Here is an 18,950-nt window from a genome sequence, read left to right as displayed (position 1 = left end):
AGAGATTAATTTGGCCACACAAAATCCTATAAGATAAGGAAGGCAACATCCTCACCTATCCTCCCTTTTGGAACAGGTCACATCTTAGGCTAAGGTTAGAAACTCAGAACATGAATTTTCACAGTAATTTAAATTTCCTCCCCCAGCCTCCTGGCATGTCACAGGAATGCAGTTATTGCCCTACAGAAATTATAATTTTCCTAGTCTGGCATCCTGGCAGTGAACTACCGCAGATGCTCCAGCAGAAGACAAAAATGTTAGGAACCAAATGGCAGCAAAATTCCATGCAGGAATGTCCTCATCTCCATGAGACACTTCTTCCACAGTAGGCTCGGACAGTGGGAGGGGTATGGATGCTATATAGCCTGCTCTTCTGTGAGAGTGGAGAGAACATCCTTCTAAACGCACTCAAGGTATATCGGTATGTACACCTGATTTCAATACTCCTTATCTAGCTAGGTGTAGATCTGCCTGATTTAAATGTGTTTGCATGGCGTAATTGCGTCACTTCTGAGAGCACCAAAATATTTAAGATCTCACCAATGTTTTAATGTTATTGCTTGGATTTCTGCGGTTTCTTTGTGGGAAAGCTACCTTAGCGTTTTGTTCAGCAGACACAGGAGCTGAAGGAGACCCATATTGCAGAAGTGCCACTTCTACACTGCGCTTGCAAAGACATGGCTAAAGGTATGTCACAGCAATGGCTGCAGAAACTGCGAACTCTGTGACATGGTAAAGATCTTTGAGTTCAGATCTGCTCAAGCCAAGCTCAGCCTCTTTGCTAATCTCATGCACAAGCGGGGTTTTAAAAACTCTGCACCGTGATCTACAGGTTCTCTGCACCGCTCTCCTAAAACGAAGAGCCATGTGTTTATTTGGAAATCTTCCTGCTCTGTCTCAATAGCTATTTGTCATGTTCCTTAATGCCGCAGCTGTTTGGTTACACCAGGTCATCGGCTTTTATTAGTCCTGTCCCCACCACCCACTGAAACTCACACCAGCCAGGAGGAGATTATTATCCCCATCCAAAAATAGCACTTCTCTCGTCCCTCTCTTCCAGCGATCTTGGAAACTTCGGGGTTTTTCTTCTTTTCTGATTTCCAGTTCTGCTGCCTACCTGCTGCCCTATGAAGGTTGGAGTAGCCGCCCTCACAGCCGGGCTCCTTGGCGGCACCGGCGTCTTGTTCTTCCTCATCGCTTTTGGGACAGATTACTGGCTTCTCGCCACAGAGACCTGCGGTGTCTTTGAGCATGGGAACAGCACTCTGCAGACCGGGGAGGTAAGCTCTGAAATCGTGTCTTACTTTGGAAGAATTAACTTATTTAAATATATACATATACATATATATATATTTAAAATTTTAAATCTGTGATAATATTTATGCTCATTGAAAGTGACCTGCTAATGTAAAATGTCAGCCTGAGCTAACTTTAAAATCCAAACCAGCATTTCCACGGTATCTAGCATTTTGACTGAAGTGCATCTAGGAAACACTAAGACAGCACCTCTGTAATCTGGCAGATACAAGCTTTAGGGAAAGAAAAGCAAAAATGTAAGAGCTTTACTTGTTGACAGTATTTGCCTCTAAAGACAAAAGGTATCTCCTGATATCTGCTGTTAAAAGATTTCTCCCTCTGTAGTTTCTTCATTTAAAAATAGTTCATATTTTAAAGTGTAGGACTTGGCAATCATTAGCATCTGAAGTGATGTGACTACAGCGCAGACAGAAAACAAAAGCAAACATCAGACGCAGAACAGAGTAGAAAAGATTTCCAGCCTGTCTTACTAGAACAGGCCTATACATTTTAAAATTAAGATTTATGTCAGTTTTTAGTTAGCTAGAAATGTAATTTTTGAAGGACAATTAGGTATTTTACTGCTAACTGCTGATGTCACTTGTTTGTAGATCCTTTTGCAAGTTTGATTTTAGCTGCACTTGCTATGAGCTAACTCTGCAATGAAATAACAACCGGATCAGTTCCCTGAGCCACCCACTCTTCAAAAATGTTTTTGTACCGATCAATGTGTGGTTTCAGTTACAAAATGACAGGAAGATCCTTGTTGTGTGCAGATTTTCGGAACTTCAAAGTTCAATCCAATTAGGTTTGATTTTTTTTCTGGTGTGGTGAGTCACACTGGGTAAGCACCGTGATGCCAGCAAGAAATATTTTCTTTCATTTCAGAATCCCATAATCAAATGTAGGGCACTGTTTGCTTGAGTCATGTTTCCAAATGACTTTCTCTTTTGAAAAAAAAAGAATTATGATAGAAAAACTGCCTGGCAGAAGACACTGTCTTTACTGTTTAAAGTGGCACGGTAAAGCCCTGGAGCTGGCAGAGGGTCGTGAGTGGAGGAGAGCGCTCAGGTTTTGTGCACTTGGGAAATGACAATGTTAATTGTTGCAGAGATTTTGTTTGTGCGGTTGTCTTTTCAAGTGGAGAGACTAGAGATGTGGCACTGCACTACATGATTAAGCATCTCAAACATTTCAGATACGCTCTTGGCCGAGCGCTGGTGTGCCTGTCACCGAGGCAGAAACACTTCAAAAGTGCCGGCCAGAAGTAGGAACTGCTCTCTTTCCTCTCAGCAATTTTATTTCTATTTCAGACACTGCTTCTATTATTTCTGTTTCAGTTAGTGGTTTTGTACAGCAGGCTGTGTTTTTACCTTCTCTGCCCTTTCGTAAACTGGCAAATCCTGTCCGTTACAGATAAGGATGCTCTTGAGTATCTACCAACCAGCAATTAAATATGCTGTGGATGCACTAAGTCAGAGCCATCAGCTGATGAAGTTTGAGGGCTGCATGTTACCGTTGCCACAGCTGTTATTTTATCTTGAAAGTAAAAGGAGAATCAGGTCAGAGCTCTGGAATTGGTCATAACTCGATGCATAAAAACCTCAAGAAGAGGAAGTATCTTCTAGGACCTCCTCACTGAGTCCCATCTCCTTTCTCCAGTTCAAGGGTCCAATCCCTGCATGGAGTTTCTCCATCCTCCACAAAATGTAATTTTATAGCAGTCATGTCTGCTTTACCAAACTGTATATGATAAAAAACAAAATTTATTTTGGCTGCAGTTTTAATCAGATTTTTTGGTAAATAGTCCATCACTCAACTTTTCAATATCCTTTCTTCTGGAAAGACCTAAACCTTGTGCTCACTGGTCTGGAGGTTGAAGTAGACTCTCCTAAAAAGAAATATTTCTCAATATCCATATTGTGGTCTATGAGAAAACTGATGTGGGCAGAGTAATTTGTCTCTTGTGTAAGTTTAGCATAACTTCTACTGGACTCAGCAGAGGAAGAGAAAGAAGGAAACCTTTGGGCTGGTGGTTGGAAGAGACTCACGGGGGCTTTTAGAGTTGGGCTTTCTTCTGGGGTTCAGACAGACCTTACATGGATCCTGCAGAGCAGCAAGGACATTCGAACTGTTGCTTTGGATCACCCCTAAAGTTGCTTACCTGGTAATCAGCCTGCTTCCTGCTGCTTACAAGAGCAATAATATTTACTTGAGGAAAGTGTTTAAGGATCAGAATACACCCAGAGCGCTCTGCTGCCCAGCATATGTGTCCAGCTCTGGCGATCAGTAGTTTAAAAGCACTGGAGAAAGAAGAAGGTGTTTTGTGAAGGTCTGCTGGATGATTTGTTGTCAGAACATTTTGTAGCTCTGACAGAAAAGAAAGTCAAGGACAAACTCTGTGTTCCCCAACCCCTCCAGAACCAATTCAAGCAACGAATGAAAACCTGTGCAAAAATTGAAAGCAACAACCATCTGAGCAAAAAGTATGTGTTTTCCACCGTGATCATCCCTATATCAGCTTCAGCTTTCATTCCTCCGCAGGCTGAAATGCTGACAGAGGTCAGGAAGGAGATCCTCACCTTCCATCACGAGGGCTTCTTCTGGCGATGCTGGTTCTTTGGCGAGGGCCACCCAGAGACCATCTGGACCTTCTGGTACAGTGAGTATGATGCCACCACACCACATTCGCAGCGTTTGCTCGCAGTTTGAATTGCAGACAAGCACAACAAGGGCTCCCAGGGATGAGGAGACAGTTGTCTGCAAAAATGTAGGAACCTCTTGATGCCATTTAAAATATCACCTACAAAATCTTATGGGGTTAAAAAAGAGACTTTGAATAAGTTCTGCAAAGGTTTTAAACACTGAAAAAGCCTTGACCTTGTGCTCATGGTGGCTTCAGTCTGCTCAAAGATGCTTACAAGCCAATGGAGCAGTGTGATCACCTTGTAGGGCATTTGGTTGGAGATAATTCAGATTCCCACAATAAATTTATTCTGAAGTCATTAAAATTTCAGATGACTTTGCTGTTCCCCAGTCCTTGACCTCTGTTTCCTGTAAAATCTTGCAGGAGCAGTTACAGACACTGTTCAATGGAACAACGTGATATTTTTCACATGGAAATTTTTTGATAGAAAAGGACAGGCTTGAGAGAGAGGGGGGTTTGCTATATAATTACATTATACGGAAATACATGATATAATATAACATTACCTGAAGTAAAATGACTCTTTCTGATAACTGGCAAATTTGTAATACTTTTTCAGGTATTTATTATAATAGGATTGATCATGGCAAATTAATTTGCTGCTCTCGTGGATGTAATAATTAATTCAATAGGTATCCCATAGTCAATTTAGCATGAACTAATGTCCACCTATTATAAAGTGTTCCTTTGAGCTGGGGAACATATTTAAATAAGTGGCCAACCATTAATTAATTCATTTAACATTCATTCTATTACCGTTAATCATGATAAGCCTCAGTGGTATTAATATTGATGGGGCACTTCCATGTTAATTGTGCTTTCCCTTCTCATGAACTGGAAGTCTTGTAAGGTGGCTTATTCTGGTACCCAAATACCTTTGCCCCTTCTTCGTGGTCCGATACATTTTCTGGAGGAAACCAGCAATGGGAATATTTACACTGATTTCAGTTGCTCCATCTTTCATGATTTATGTCCACCTTAGATTCAGGTTATGAAAATGAGAAGATGTATGGGTAGCAGGCTCAAATGCTGTTATATCTCCCCTTTCTCATCATTCCTTTTTTTCTTTTTTTTTTTTTCCTTGCTAAACCAGGATTTACTATCCTTCTTTACTCCCCAGCATTCTGCCTTCAGTGAGGGTTTCGTAGGTTTTGCAGAATAAGACATCTGCCATCTGAATACTGTAACTGATTTTGCAGGAAACGAAAGCAAACAGTTTTTTTTGTTCTTGTTCTTTTTCAGCCAGCCAAGCTCACCCCAAGTTCTGCATGCATGGCTACCTCTTTCCCTTGCCCATCGCTCTTGGACCTTTTCCTCATCCTTCCTATGACACAACCGCAGGTGGGTTCTGTCCTCCTCCCCCAGCAGCTCCTTTTCCAAGCAACCGGGCAGAGATTTGCTGTGTGTGTCAGTGCTGCAAATGCATGTGGCTGAGCATGAGCAAGGCTTTTGTAAAGCTCCTTCACAAAATGCCCTTGCTTAGTTGACTGTCCCAAGCCATGAGCACATGGAGATGTTCTCCTACATCTTCTCTCCTCCACAGAGGCCACTAGCCATGTACCGTTCTGCTGGGTGCTCGGTGCCTGCTCTTGTGAGCAAGGGAGGATGCTAAATCCACCCTCTACCCTCTCCTGCCTCCTGGCTGGCTGGGAGGAGCTGGAGGCAAAGGACTTCTGTCCACGGCCAGTTCCAGACCCCGCAAGCAAGAAACACAAATAATTTCTGCTGGGCTGCAGGCCTGTGGCAGTCCGGTGTTGAGTCATTTCCAGAGTCTGGCTTCCTGAGAGACCTCTGGTGTTGATTTGTTGCAAGACAAAATAAACAAACACTGGAAAATCAGTTAAAGACCAAGTTGTTAGAAGATCCACGTAAGTGACTGGCTTATTTTTCATACACTGAATACGACGCAGTTGGAGAGCTCTCCTTTCAACTGGTTCCCGTTTTATTTATGTTTCTCTGTATTTTCAGAGTTCTTTAATGATTCAGCTGCTGTTAGGAATTCTAATTTGCTAAATTAGTGGCAGCAGCTAGAATTAATTCAATGATCTTTTTTTGAAATGAATTGATTTCTTTAAATAGTGTGCATCACTCTGGTGTTGCCTCCGGGGATCTGGGGCAGGCATACTGCACAAACAAACATCTTGACCTTTTCCTTAGCCTTTAGCAGTACCTTTTTTTTTATCTTTATATTTTTTTATGAGGAATTAATTAAAAAAAAATTGTCAGTAGGAGCATGTGAGGAAGAGCAGATAGTTTCTTTTGCTGTGCTGTGCAGGATTCTTGCCTCGGGGAACATGCCGCACTGTAAAATGGATAAGAGGGACCTGTCGATGGCAGAAGGAGGAGCCCGCTGCAAGCTGTGTGCAGCACACATGCGGGTTAAGCGTTGGGGATTTTTCTGCTTAGGAGAAGCAGGCATGACGTCGAGTTTCTGAATGATCTCACTGATAATTTTTCCATACCAAATAAAGGGTGCTGGAGGCATCTGTCCCTGCCTGTCAGCCCTCATCAGCTACCTCCGATGTGCCTGTCAGGTCCCAGAAAGGTGCTGGGGATGGGAGCTGCATCCCAGGGTGCTGGGGGGATCTGCTAGGGGGTCCCATCACCCCCCTGCTGTGATCGCCAGGGAGATCAGAATGTCTCAGCACTCACTTTTAGGGCAGTGGGAACACTAGGGTCCTCTGCTGCACCAGCCTCACTCCAAACCATCTGCAGAGAGATGATGCTTCTGTCATTAACACTGATTTTATTGCAAACCGGTCCATCCTCATATGCAAATGATGACAAAACAGGAGGCCGTCCAAGAAGAGAGGTCCTCCAGCTATTACCTGCTCCAGAGATAATTCTGCCTTATCTGCATCCTCTTAGGCTCCCTGAGAGAAATGGGTGACGGGAGGTTAAACATGAAAATGAATTCTGTGGTTTTGGAGAGTTCAAGATACTTATCTCTCCCTAAGTGGCTCTCCTGACAAAATGGTTTCAAATGACAAAACACATCTTCTCTGTATCATTTTTCTTTCAAGTGTGAATCATTTCAGCATTAACCACTTGCTCATGCTCGGCTTAAATCTCTCTAACTAGTCCTTTTGAAAAACAACAGGGAGAGTGAGATGCAGTGGTCCAAGGGCTCAGATAAATCAGAGGAACGGATATCAGGGGGTCTATGCCTGGAGACCACATTGACCAAGATTTATAGCCATGACTGGAAGAGACTTGGCTACTGGGAAACTGAAATGGCAATGTCCCGTCCTGTGAGATGATGGACACAAGCTTCTTCGGCTCTGGCTGATGTGCTTGCCTGAAGTCACAGCAAAAGCCCCAAATTCAGTGGGTGAAGAGGCAGCGGTTCTCTCACCCTGTTCTCTGACTTGGAGTTGGGCATGGCTATTAATGGGAGAAATCATCAGCTCCTGTTTTCCCTGCAGTTCTGCTAACAAACCTCCCACCTTTATCTTTAACCAGGAACCTGGCACGTTCTATAAGTGTTGATTAAAATGGAGCAAAGACATTGTTTGATTTCCTCTCTCCAAATTCTCCTGTTTTCTCTCCTTCCTTGCCAAGCTCCATCCCCCCAGGCACAGCTAAGTGCAGTGTCTGTTATTCTCACCCCTTTTTGTGGTGTCCTTCCCTGAAAACCCTTCCAATCCCTTGGGCTCATTCATGTCCCATTCTGCAGGGCGCAACATTCAGCCTGAACCTGCACCAGTTCCGGGCACGTTGTCCCCTGCACTGGGCAGGGAGTTGGCAAAGCAGGAGCTCCAGCTCTGCCTGACATGAGCAGCTTACAGGTTGTTGTTTGCAGTGTTGCTGAAGCAGGAGTTAAGCACGGAGTGAAGAAAAATGCCTTTCTTTTCCCTTTTTTTCCTTTTTTCCTTTTTTCCCCTTTTTTTCTCTTTCCCTTTTTTTCCTTTTTCTTTTTTCCCTTCTTCTTTTTTCCCCTTTTCTTTTTTCCCCCTTTTTTCCCCTTTTCCTTTTTTTCCTCCCTTTTCTTCCTTTTTCTTTTTTCTTTATTTTTTCTTTTCCCCCTTCCCCCTTTTTCCTTTTTCTTTGTTTTATTTTATCCTTTTTCCTTTTATCCTGTTTTCTTTTTTCTCTCCATTCTTTGTTTAATTTTCCTCCTTCTCCCTTTCCCTTCTTTTCCTCCTCCTCCCTTTCCCCTCCTCCCCTTCCCCACTCTCTCCCGTAACTTTACTCTTTTTGTCCCTGCAGTGTACAGAGGTTTCTGGACGGCGTTCATCATGCTGGCCGTTGCCGCCGGGCTGGTGGGGGGGCTGCTGCTGGTGTGCGGGGTGCCCTTTGTCAGCCCCCGCTCCTACAAAGTGGGCGGCGGATTCCTCCTGGTCTCGGGTGAGCTGCTGAGCTGGGGAATGGCATCGAGCTGGGGTGGGGATGCAGCAGGAAGAGGGGATATCCAGGGATGGGGCACTGCTGGGGGGAGATGGGGGTTCTGATGGGAGCTGCACTGATTTGATATTTCCCTCTCTCCCACTGGAAATAAACCTCTATGCTCAGTCAAGCTTTAGCAAGATAGTCCTTAGGCCTAAGGAGGCTGGAGTTTGGGAAAAATACTTTTTCTTTTTTCCTATGCAACGCAGAGGAGCAGAGCCTTTTATTTTAGTGAAGTCTATAGCTGCGTTAACCTCGGGCAGCAGTCAGCCATGCTCTGTTCCCCTAAGTCAGGCTTTGCATTTGGGACTCTCCCATTGCTGCTATTAACATCTGGTAGAGCTGGAAACCCGCTGAGTGATGAAAGGCAAACCCGGCGATTCAAAATGGGAGGGCTGGCTTAATAAAACCTGAAAAGATGAAGCGGTGGCACAGCAGGAAAATGAATTAAAGATAGACATTTATTCATTATTCCCACTGCCATTACAAATGATTCCACTGAATTATCACTTGGGCTTTTTCCTTTTCTATATTTGCGAAGGAATAACCGGCTTAACTAGTAGAAATACTTGATTTATGACAGTGACTCAAACTCGGAAAAAAGCTTTTATGCTACTCAAGCAGCTAAAGGCTGGAGCTCAGCTGAGCCATGTCAGGTGAAGAACTTCATAATGAAGTCAGGCCTTTCTCTGCAAAACCACTGCTTGATTACTGATCCCACACAGGATCCTGCTTCCTCACACATTACATGAATTAAACACAAACCAGTGTCTTTTCTTCCAGTTTGGGCTTTGTGTCCAAGATTTTTGGGGCCAAAAACATTGATGAAAATATTTAACAAGAGATGTCCTGACATGGACTCTAGAGGAACTCCACCTAAATTCCTTCCAGTTTCACCATTATTACCTTTTAGTCTTTTCTCCCATTATTTGACTCCCTATCCATTTTATTGCTCCCCTCCTAATCTCTGTCTCCTCCAGATGTGCTAATAATTAACCATGTGATGCCAGCTGAGCTGCTTGTTAAAATGAAGCTAGATGCCATCTATCCATTTGCCTAAAAAAATCTGAAAGGCACTAAATCCACGTGGCACTACCTGCCTTTGCTAATTCCATTTACCTCCGGGTCTTCAGTTATCGCAGTGAGGGCAGGAAGCTTGTGGGCATCTGCTTCTCTCTCTCTTACATAGTCTAATAAATGCTTTGATGGACTTAATTTCTATAAAGGTGAATTTCTTGTGGTTTTACACATGTGGATTGCATTTGCTAGATGTCTTGCTATTGGATCTCCACGTACCAATGTCTTCTGCTTAGTGTTGGCCACTTGACATGTGCGTGTGTTGAAGTGATGTCTTCTTGTGAGACTAAGGCTGAATATGTGAATCCTCTCTGGTGAGGCATCGGCTACCTCAGTTAAAGCCCTGCTTCTTTAAAACTCTCAACTTTCAGCTTCAATGGAAAAACCGAGCTCGGTCACCTTCTGACACTGGCCAGATAAGTAAAATATTACACAGAAAGGGATGTCAAGTGTTATTGAATCACCGTACTCCATTTTTTCACTGTTTTTGCACTTTATTTGACTACTTCTTGATTAAAAGGCTGGGGCATAGAGTGTGACACTTTTTAGAATAGCTGATTATGCATCACATAAACCTCTTGGCATTAGACAAAGATGCTGCCGTTTAAATCGAAGTTTGTATTAATGCAGTTTCAATCTGAACAGCAATCATTGTTATTAACTGTCATTAGGAGGAACGAGTTCAGCTAGAAAAGACTTCCTGCTATATTTTCAATCTAATTTTCAGCAAAGTTTGCTTAGAGTTTCAGCTGACCCTTTTATTTTGGGGGGATCCTGAACTCAGAGCTCTGGATCCAGCTTGGCACAGGCTTCCTGATGGATTCCGGATGCATCCATCTGTGGTTATTTTCTCACTATCCCTTTGCACAATTTTACTAACAGTGGGAACAATAGATTCAATACTGCTTGAACTCCCCAGCCATCTCCTTCCTTTGGATAGCAGGATGTGGAGGGACGATGCAGGAGAAAGTGTTTCTTGTCTTCTAATCATGGCCTGCGGGTCAGTGTTAATTAACCTCCCTCGCAGAAAGGATCTCTCCTTGAGGAAGTGTGAAAGCGCTGGCAATTTGTAGAGCGGGAATGTGGTCTGGCAGTCGTATGGCGGGATGGGGCACCAGGGCTGCAAGATGCCCTGGTCTCTCAGGGTATCCTTTATATGCAGCTTGATTCTGTCCAGAACCTCCTGCTGCCCCTTTTGGTAGCAGCCCATGCTGAGGTCATGAAATCACAGCCTTGATTCGTCACTGAAAAGTGATGCAACGTTTGCCACCAAAAGGCTCTGAAGATATTGGTGTACACGTGCTGCCAAGAGCATTTATGGTCAACCACCCCGACACGAGCTCAAGGAGCGACATGTGCCTCTTCGTTGCTGGGGGAATTCAGCGCCTCAGGGTGAAGATTGTTATCGGTCAATTAGATCCCTTTGGGATCCTCTTGAGATGCCTTTTATTTACTGTACTTTCAAGAGCACAGATCTGACCGGCTGCCAGCTACCATAACAAATGTCGTGCTCAGTGGGTGGTGTTTCTGAGAGCCCTTTCAAAGGACTGGAGCCATCGGCCCTGATTTCCTCTGCTGGGTGATGCGGTAAATCCAACCGGAGCCCGTGTGATATCGCTGCTGCCGTATTTGCGCATCTCCGTCGCCAACTGAGCAGTTGTCCCAGCCAGTCTGCTCCCAAAAGCATCCGAATCACACAACTAAATAGTCAGCGCACTGCTTTCCTTTGAACATTTGTAATCTCAGACTTAACTTCGGTGCTTGCAAGGGAAAGGCAGCTACTGACTGGTGACTAATTGTCCCCTTGTTTCACTAGTCAGATGAGAATATGATTAATTATCAGTACAATGTCACCAAGAGGGCCGGGTGAATGCTGCACGGCAGCTTCTGGAAACTGAATTGCTGAGACAACTTTGTTCCTGCTCCTCAGTTTTCTGTGCTTGTGCTCCTCGGTTTTCATTTGCTTTGGGCACTTCAGAGCCCGAGCTCAGGAGTGAGCACATGCTTCATCCAAACCTAGGGCAATCGCTGAGCTTGCTGTGGTGCCTTAAAACATTCAGGCCAGCTGCGTAGCTGTAGGATTAAGTGAAAAAGGTGACCCGAGCTCAAGCTGGTGGCTTGCTGAGGGGCGAGGTGGCTGCTCTGGAGCTTTGCACAGGCGAAGCATGAGTGTATGGTGAGTTTTCATATTAAGCAGTAAGGATGCACATTCAAGTGAAGTTAAGCAGCTGAAGAAGAGGTTGTTATCAGCTTGCCTTACACTGGAAAGCATAAATACATGATGGACCACATACAGTCTACACTTCGTGCACCTGCTGTGGTACTGGTGCTGTTTCTCCAGCATCCCCACTTGTGTGGCACCCACTTGTGTGGCACTGTCCTGCAGCCCCAGCATCGCTGCGGCCGGGGGCTGTTTCCAGTGGGCAAAGACATCACAAAGCCTCTTCAGTGCTTTTAGAGCCACATCATGGTGTGAGAGGAGCACCATGTGTGCTCAGACCAACCTCTTCTTCAGTGTGAGCTGACTGCATTAAAACAAAGGCCAGCTTTGCTGGTCCTGTGGGTTGAAGTGCTGAATTTTGTGCTCAGATTCTTCTTCCCAAATAAAAATTTTGGCAATCTCAGGCTCCCCACGTGCAGTAAAGGCTGACAGTTATGGAAGGGCAACTGAAGGTCATCCCTCAATTTCCTTGTTATTAACATCCTGAAGAGGCAACTAGTGAGAAAGGCGAATGAGTCAAAGTTCAGTATTCTTGTAATTAGCAGATTACACGAAAGTTCACCAGCTTTCTCAGAAGAAGAGTCAAAGATTGAGTTCACTCACCTGTCCTGACAATTAGCAGCTATAAAGGTGTCACAAGGATATAAAGCAAAGGAGAAAGAAAAACCCTGACTCCAATTTACTCACAAGGAAGGTGCAGCTCTCCTGGGAGGGGGAGTTGGAACGTCGTGGTTACTTGTTCTGCAGTTAGAAGTGTACGAAGGAGAAAGAATTAATACCCCACTTCAATTTTCTTGCAATTAGCCCCTTCCCAGAAGACACAGTTGACCTCATCAGCATAGAGACAAAGTTTCTCAGTTAATTTTTTTCTATACCATCCTAATGACCAGAGTCAAAGGGAGAGACAGGAAGAAGTCACTTGGCTGAATTTCCAGTGGTAGAGACCACAGGGATGCTGAGAGGGGTATGGGACTGGTCTGGTGTGATAAGATCTTCAGTTACACTTACCCAAACTAAACAGACATTGTGCAACTCAGGTGTGTGTGCTGATGCCGGGTTTGTTTCTTGGGCAGAAAACTAGATTTTTTTTCAGTTTTTCATTTTGCTACCCAAGGCAGGAAGAAATCTGTCTTTGTGCTTAAAAAGCCATTTGGGTCTGGCAGGAAACCAAGTTGTCTTTCTGCTGTGGCCAAGTCTACAAGCCCCAAGAAGGAGGTGGTAAAATGAGACCTGTTCAAAAGATGAAAAATCCAAAATAAAACAGCATTTTGAAACAAAAATGCCAAACACTTACTTTGGTAATAGGGGAGCGAAACATCCTGATAACCTCATTATGAAGGGTCTACTAATGTCTAAATGCATGATGGATTTTAGGCAGATGCACGAATACTTGTGATTGTTCCATGTGAGCATTTTTTTGCTGGGCAGTTTTCAGTGAGCTGCCCTTCCTGTGCTTCCACCGTCCTTCTCAGTTCCACCTGCCCTTTGGCTTTTATTTTCTTGCTGAGGAGATGCTGTAAATCCCAGGGACTCCTTACCACTCACCTCTAATTATTCCGGGGAAGACGGCTGCTTGCTTTACATTTTCTTGTCATTTTCCCAGAGTGTGAAAATGTTCTTAATTTAGACGCCATGCCCATGCTATCACCTCCAGTACCTGTTTAATAATAAATCTTTCATACCAAGAAGTGGTGCTTCTCCTGGGGCCAGGGGAGGGACCTTTTCTCCATCCTCAGCTCCTGGTGAGCTCGGGGAAGGTGCCACCCTCTCATGGGGCTTCCCCGCACCCTCCTTAGTAAGAAATGGTTTGTTTTAGTCCGATTTTTTCCATAAATGAAGCTTAGGCCATCTGAACCACCCTGGGGCAATTCAACACAAGCCACCTGCTTATATAAAGAAAACTAGGAGAATTTGAAAGTACGCAACTGAATTCGTGTCCTCTGTCCCACCAGGGCTACGTTTTTATTTGCATCTCTTATGGTAGGTATTATAAGTTAATGAAATATAAATTGATCTTTAAAAGAGGACTTTTCAAGGTTCAGTTGCTATCTAATTAATTTAATTTTAAATTACATCAGTAATAAAGACTTAATTGCCTTCTTATCAATATATTGTATTTTGTAAAGGACGTGACTATTTAAACATGCAATCGTTTTCTTATAGTAGAATAATTGGTATTTTAAGCACACAACTATCATATTAAGTGTAAAATATTTATTTGTGCAGTTAATTTCAAGTGGTATCAAAACCTCAATGAACATGCAAATGCTACAGCAGCTGCTGTTTAACTCCTAGCCTGCCTGTCCTGCAAACAGAAGGACTTTTCCATGGGAGGGAGAATAGCTTGAAATAACAGGATACGGTAACGTAAAATATATTTACATGGTTACACCAATTTTTGATTATTGAGCTTTAATTTGCAGTCTTGGGGTGTAGGAGGCAGTTTAACAGATGCGAGAGCTTAGGACGGGTAACTTCGATTTCTATATAACATGTAGTAAGGACTTTGAGCCCTCTATACATTCACATAAGCCTAATTTTAGGCTACAAGAAGTGAAGGTTTGTAGCAGAGATGCACTTATATCCATTATAAGCAGAAACACGGTTAAACACTGATGTGCTTTCTCTGACTGAGGTTTCAGTAACCACCACCGTTAAGCAGATATATCAATGTCAAGCTTTACCCACTGCCTTTGCTTAGCATGGGAGTTGGATTTTGTAGTGTATAAGCTGCCAGGAGGAAAAATTAAATATAGTGCAAGCTACCTTTGATTTAAAAATTGCAAGGGGAGAAATTAAAACCAACAGAAGCTACAACACATCCACAGGACTGTGTGGTAACTTGTCAACTAAATTGATTTTAAACTGTTCATGTCTACTATAAAAATATTATAATCTGTGATGTATTTCTTTCATATATGTGTGTGTATGTGCATATATCTGTATGTTATATAGCCCCATTTAAAAATAGCAGGCTTCGAGCTGTGAAGTAGCAAGATCAGATATTACTGAAGTGCTTTCAGATCTGTCATCACACCGTCACTATTTCGTTTTAATATATATCAACTTTAAAATGCACTATATATATTCTTTAATGCAACACAGTAAATAATAATGGGGCCACTCTAGTTTTTGTCATCTGCTTCACATGGGGGAGCCAGACCTACAGCCTCCAACCACCATCTCTTTGAATTATGGGGAAAAGAGGTTCCTATGAAGGCACCAAAGCCCTCAGGTCCAGGAGGTGCCTGTTTGCCACATGCTTTTCAGATGTGACCGAGCTCTTCATGCAAACACTGACCTTTGACAGGTCCACATCTGGAAACAGGAGATGGGGAGGTCTCAGGGGGGATCTGCTGTTTGGGTCACGGGCATCCTGCGAGGCTTGGGGGGGCTCTGAGGGGAGTGGACCCTCTCCCAGCGGGCTGCTGACCTTGCACTTGCCAACAAAAAGACTTTATAGCCTCATGATATCAGCTGTTTATTATAGTTTTTCTGATTCTGTTATTTAGTAGCCAATCTGAGATTGATATCTGTTGGCTAAGTGCCTTTTCTGCTCTGCTATGTGTTATTTCTCTGCCAAATACAATTGTCTGTACTCCTTGCCATGTGTTTTCCTACTTGGTTGCAAAGCTGGGTAACTCAAGACGTGGAGGGGAGCTGCCACGAGCTGCAGCTGCTGCTTCAGTGTCTGCGTGGGCTCCGCTTGCCCCAGTGCTGGGGGTGGCAGGTTCAATGGAATCAGCAAGAGTGGTCCCAGAATCCTTGCATTTCTGGTGGAAGTTGGATCTGATACTACTCAGAAGGGTAGATATAAAAAGAAGGGAAAAAGTAAGTCTTAGTCTCTCCTTCTTAATCATCTCAGGCAAATAAAAAATAAAAAAAGGCAAACCAACCTGACTTTAAGACAGGAACGCAGAGCTGACCTCATACAGATCCCTGCCGTGAACATGATGTGTTCATGATGGTTTCTCCAGGGCCACGTCCAGCTGTAACGGTGAGAACTGGAGGTGAGAGCAGGTGGTGTCCGTGGTGTGGGTCACTCTGTGGCTTTCATGGAAACCTGCAGAGCAACATCATGAATTCTGCAACACTAAGCTTTGCTGCAAAGGACCTGCAAGAATAATTGGAAATCTGTTGCAATCTCAGGTGTTTTTTCTGTGTCTCATGTGCAGAGAATAATGCATCTTTGTTTTTCCAGGAGCCTTATTTCTCCTGCTCATATTTCTCTTCGTGATGTGGAAGGAGTTTGCTGCTGATTTTCAGAAGTACATCCTTCTGGAAAGGAGCGAGAAGTGTCTGGAGGATGTACCCGTCCATGTCTATTATGGCTGGTCATTCATGTTCGCCGCAGCGGGGGTGCCCCTGGTTTTACTTTCTGGACTCCTCTTCTACCTGGTGGGCAGAGACATTATGAAATCCCTGGAGTAAGATGAATTTGGAGAAGGCCTTTGAGAAAATTGGCGATGAAATTGTAATTGAAATGTCTGCAAGTTTTGAGGACTAGATGGTTTTTGTAGCTCTAATTGTCAGCATAGGTGCATGATCACGCTCACTCTTATGTGGCTGCAGCGAGGCAGCACTAGGCATCCAAATGCTGCCAGTCCAAAACCGGCCCCAGCCGAACATCCAGCTTCAGCATTTTTATACTTTGGAGATGTTTAGATGCGTCTATGGGGTTTGCATCAGGTTTCAGAACCATTTTTCTCTGCAGCCCAAGGAAGAGCCTTCGCTGTGAAAAGCAGCTCCCCCGGCTGTCAGCAGAGCTCCGCATCCATATTCAGCAGATCTGGAGTTGTATCGTGTTCCCAGCATCCTTGTTTCTTGTAAAAGGTAATCGAATCTGGCTGTGACAGTGTACGCTGTAATGTCTATTTCTGAAAAGCAATTAAGGATGATTTTTTTTTTAGCTGGCTCTAATTGACGTCAAAGGACAACCACGTTAATGGGATGTCGGGAAACATGAGAAACTTTTTTTTTTCCTTAAAAGCCCTGTTTCTGAACATACAAATGTAGCTGGACCTAACCTAACTTTCAATAAGCAAAGAAACCAATTTCTGTGGCATGAGACCTAACATGAATTAATTAGTATCTCTTTACAGCACCACCTTGCTCTGCATTTAATATTCTCCCTGGATGCAGTGTTGTGGGGATTTGCAACCCAAAAACTGAAAGATAGTCAGAGTTGGGGGAAAGGGAGTGGGAACAATAGTACTATTATTTTTTATTTGTAATGGTAGACCATGGGACCTTGTTGTATTCTACAGATGTAGCACAAGAGTCAGCTCCAAAAAGACAAATTACATACCATGTAGATACTTCTAAATTCTTGCAATGGCTCAAGTGTACGTTGCCTGGCAGATTGTAGTGGTCCTATGAAAAGTAACACCTGCTAATTCTGCACCAAACTATCGAGGTATTGAGGTGAAGTAATTTATACTGTATATGCGGAGGTTTGTAAAGACACTTGAAAAATGGCAAAGATCTGATGTTGTCATGTTTTCGGGCTGGATCTTGATGCTTTGAAGTAGTTTGTTGGGCCCTTGCTTGCTGAACTCATTCGCATAAATTTTAAATCAAACTCCCTATAAATGCACGCTGTTCTCATGAATGTCGTAGTTTCTGCTAAACATATATCTCCCAAGCTTTATGTCATTCTATTGACTCAGTACAGTTAATTAATAATGGAATGTAAATCTCTTCTAGAAAGCAGTGAAGATTGTTGGCAATATAAAAATGTTTGTTAATGCTCTTCCTAAAATATTATTCAAGTCTGGCATTTCTTTCCTTTTGGAGCAAGTTCTAATTATTCTTTTACAAGATTCATGGCATACAGAGAGTGAGAAATTGTAATTCCCACATGTAGAGATTAGTTCTTTCATATGAATAACAGGCTTGGTCTACAGTTCTTAAGCAAAATTCACACTGTTTTCCCTTAATAGAAATCTTGTTCGAATAGAATTGCTATATGCAGGTAATTTTTTTTTTCCCAGTGAATAGGTGTTTCATGACATTTATAAATACACAGATATTTCAGTGTTTTATTTGGCCATTCTAAACTTTTTTTTTTTTTTTTTCTGTGATATCTCCTTGGGTTATGCCTGTTCCCCATCAGTTCCTCAAGTGATAATTTCTCACTATAAATTCCCTTTGAATAATTTTTGTCATTTAATTATCTATTCAGTGTAGAGCTGAACACTTATGGTCACAAAGAATAAAAGTATATAATCCAGGAGCAGAAGAGGTCAAGATTTACAGTCACTTGCCTTTCACTGATCCCATAAAACAATCCAAGCATGCAGAAATGATGATCGCATAAGAGACACCAGGGCAGAAGAATGAGAATGCAGCCAGAAATCCATCAGGCTTATTGATATCTGTGAAGCTGGGGATCCCTGAAGTTGTGAATATAGAAGTGAGTTTTATATTATAGAATGAAATATTTATTAACTTTCTCCATCTGTTCTTTAAAAAATTTAGTTTAATGTCATCAAGGCATTTATGGAATACATTTAGCTTAATCATGCATTCATGCCTTAGGGAGTGAACTGTCCCTGGAGACTTACTCATTCTGGATCAGCTCTAGAACAAGCAATAGTTTAAAAATCCATCATTCTTTTGAAAAAACACATTACTTTGAATCATTCTTGAATAGAGTTGTTCGGGTTTGTTTTGTTGTTGTTGTTTTTTTTTGCTTTATTTTTTAACCTCTGGTATTGAGCATACTGTAATAGCTACAACAATAAGGATACAGAGAATGAGATTATAGACTGGTGTAACTAAATTAATTAGTTCCACTATTAAAGTGCAACATTTGTAGCCAGCACAAGTGTTAACCCAACATGTAATTTTGGTGGCTAAAGAGACTAGTTCCTTTACTCTCAAGTTTCTTATGGCCAATATAACTCAAGCAGACAAAATTTTGTGTGAGATTTGTTGTTTCTGGAGGCAAAATCTCAAAAAACAAGCTAATGGACTCAGTGGTGGGGTTTGAAATTGCAGATAGCACAGTCTCTTTCATCTGTTGAATGTGAAGAAGTTTGATGAAAGGATATTATGGAGCAGTGACAAGGACCTAATTCTGATCCAAGTTTTGTCATTATAAATCATGAGTAATTCTGAAGACTGCAGTAGACCCTTATCACTGTTAAACATCTGGAAGTCAGATCAGAACCGGGACTAATAAATACATTCAAAAATGCATAATTAAAACAGTGATTTCACATCACTCTGATGAATTTTAGTCAAGGATTTCTTCAAGGA

At 42.7% G+C, this 18,950-nt stretch overlaps 1 protein-coding gene across 2 annotated transcripts; it reads left to right on the top strand.

Annotated features, from left to right (window-relative positions):
• The first annotated feature begins 252 nt into the window (after nt 1-252).
• Nucleotides 253-17,453, top strand: LOC102089529 (transmembrane protein 182). Of its 2 annotated transcripts, none has more exons than XM_065077902.1 (6): nt 253-421; nt 1,105-1,280; nt 3,841-3,958; nt 5,246-5,344; nt 8,213-8,350; nt 15,889-17,453. In XM_065077902.1, the coding sequence occupies exons 2-6, from the start codon at nt 1,128-1,130 to the stop codon at nt 16,116-16,118; spliced, it is 738 nt and encodes a 245-aa protein (XP_064933974.1). In that variant the 5' UTR covers nt 253-421; nt 1,105-1,127; the 3' UTR covers nt 16,119-17,453. The 2 variants fall into 2 exon arrangements, with proteins under 2 accessions (XP_064933974.1, XP_064933973.1); XM_065077901.1 differs by lacking the exon at nt 253-421 and adding an exon at nt 554-687.
• The last annotated feature ends 1,497 nt before the right edge of the window (nt 17,454-18,950 follow it).

This window comes from Columba livia, chromosome 12, assembly GCF_036013475.1.
Source record: "Columba livia isolate bColLiv1 breed racing homer chromosome 12, bColLiv1.pat.W.v2, whole genome shotgun sequence".
NCBI lineage: Eukaryota > Metazoa > Chordata > Aves > Columbiformes > Columbidae > Columba > Columba livia.
Note: the sequence above shows the minus strand (reverse complement) of the source record. Positions and strands in the feature narration are given on the sequence as shown.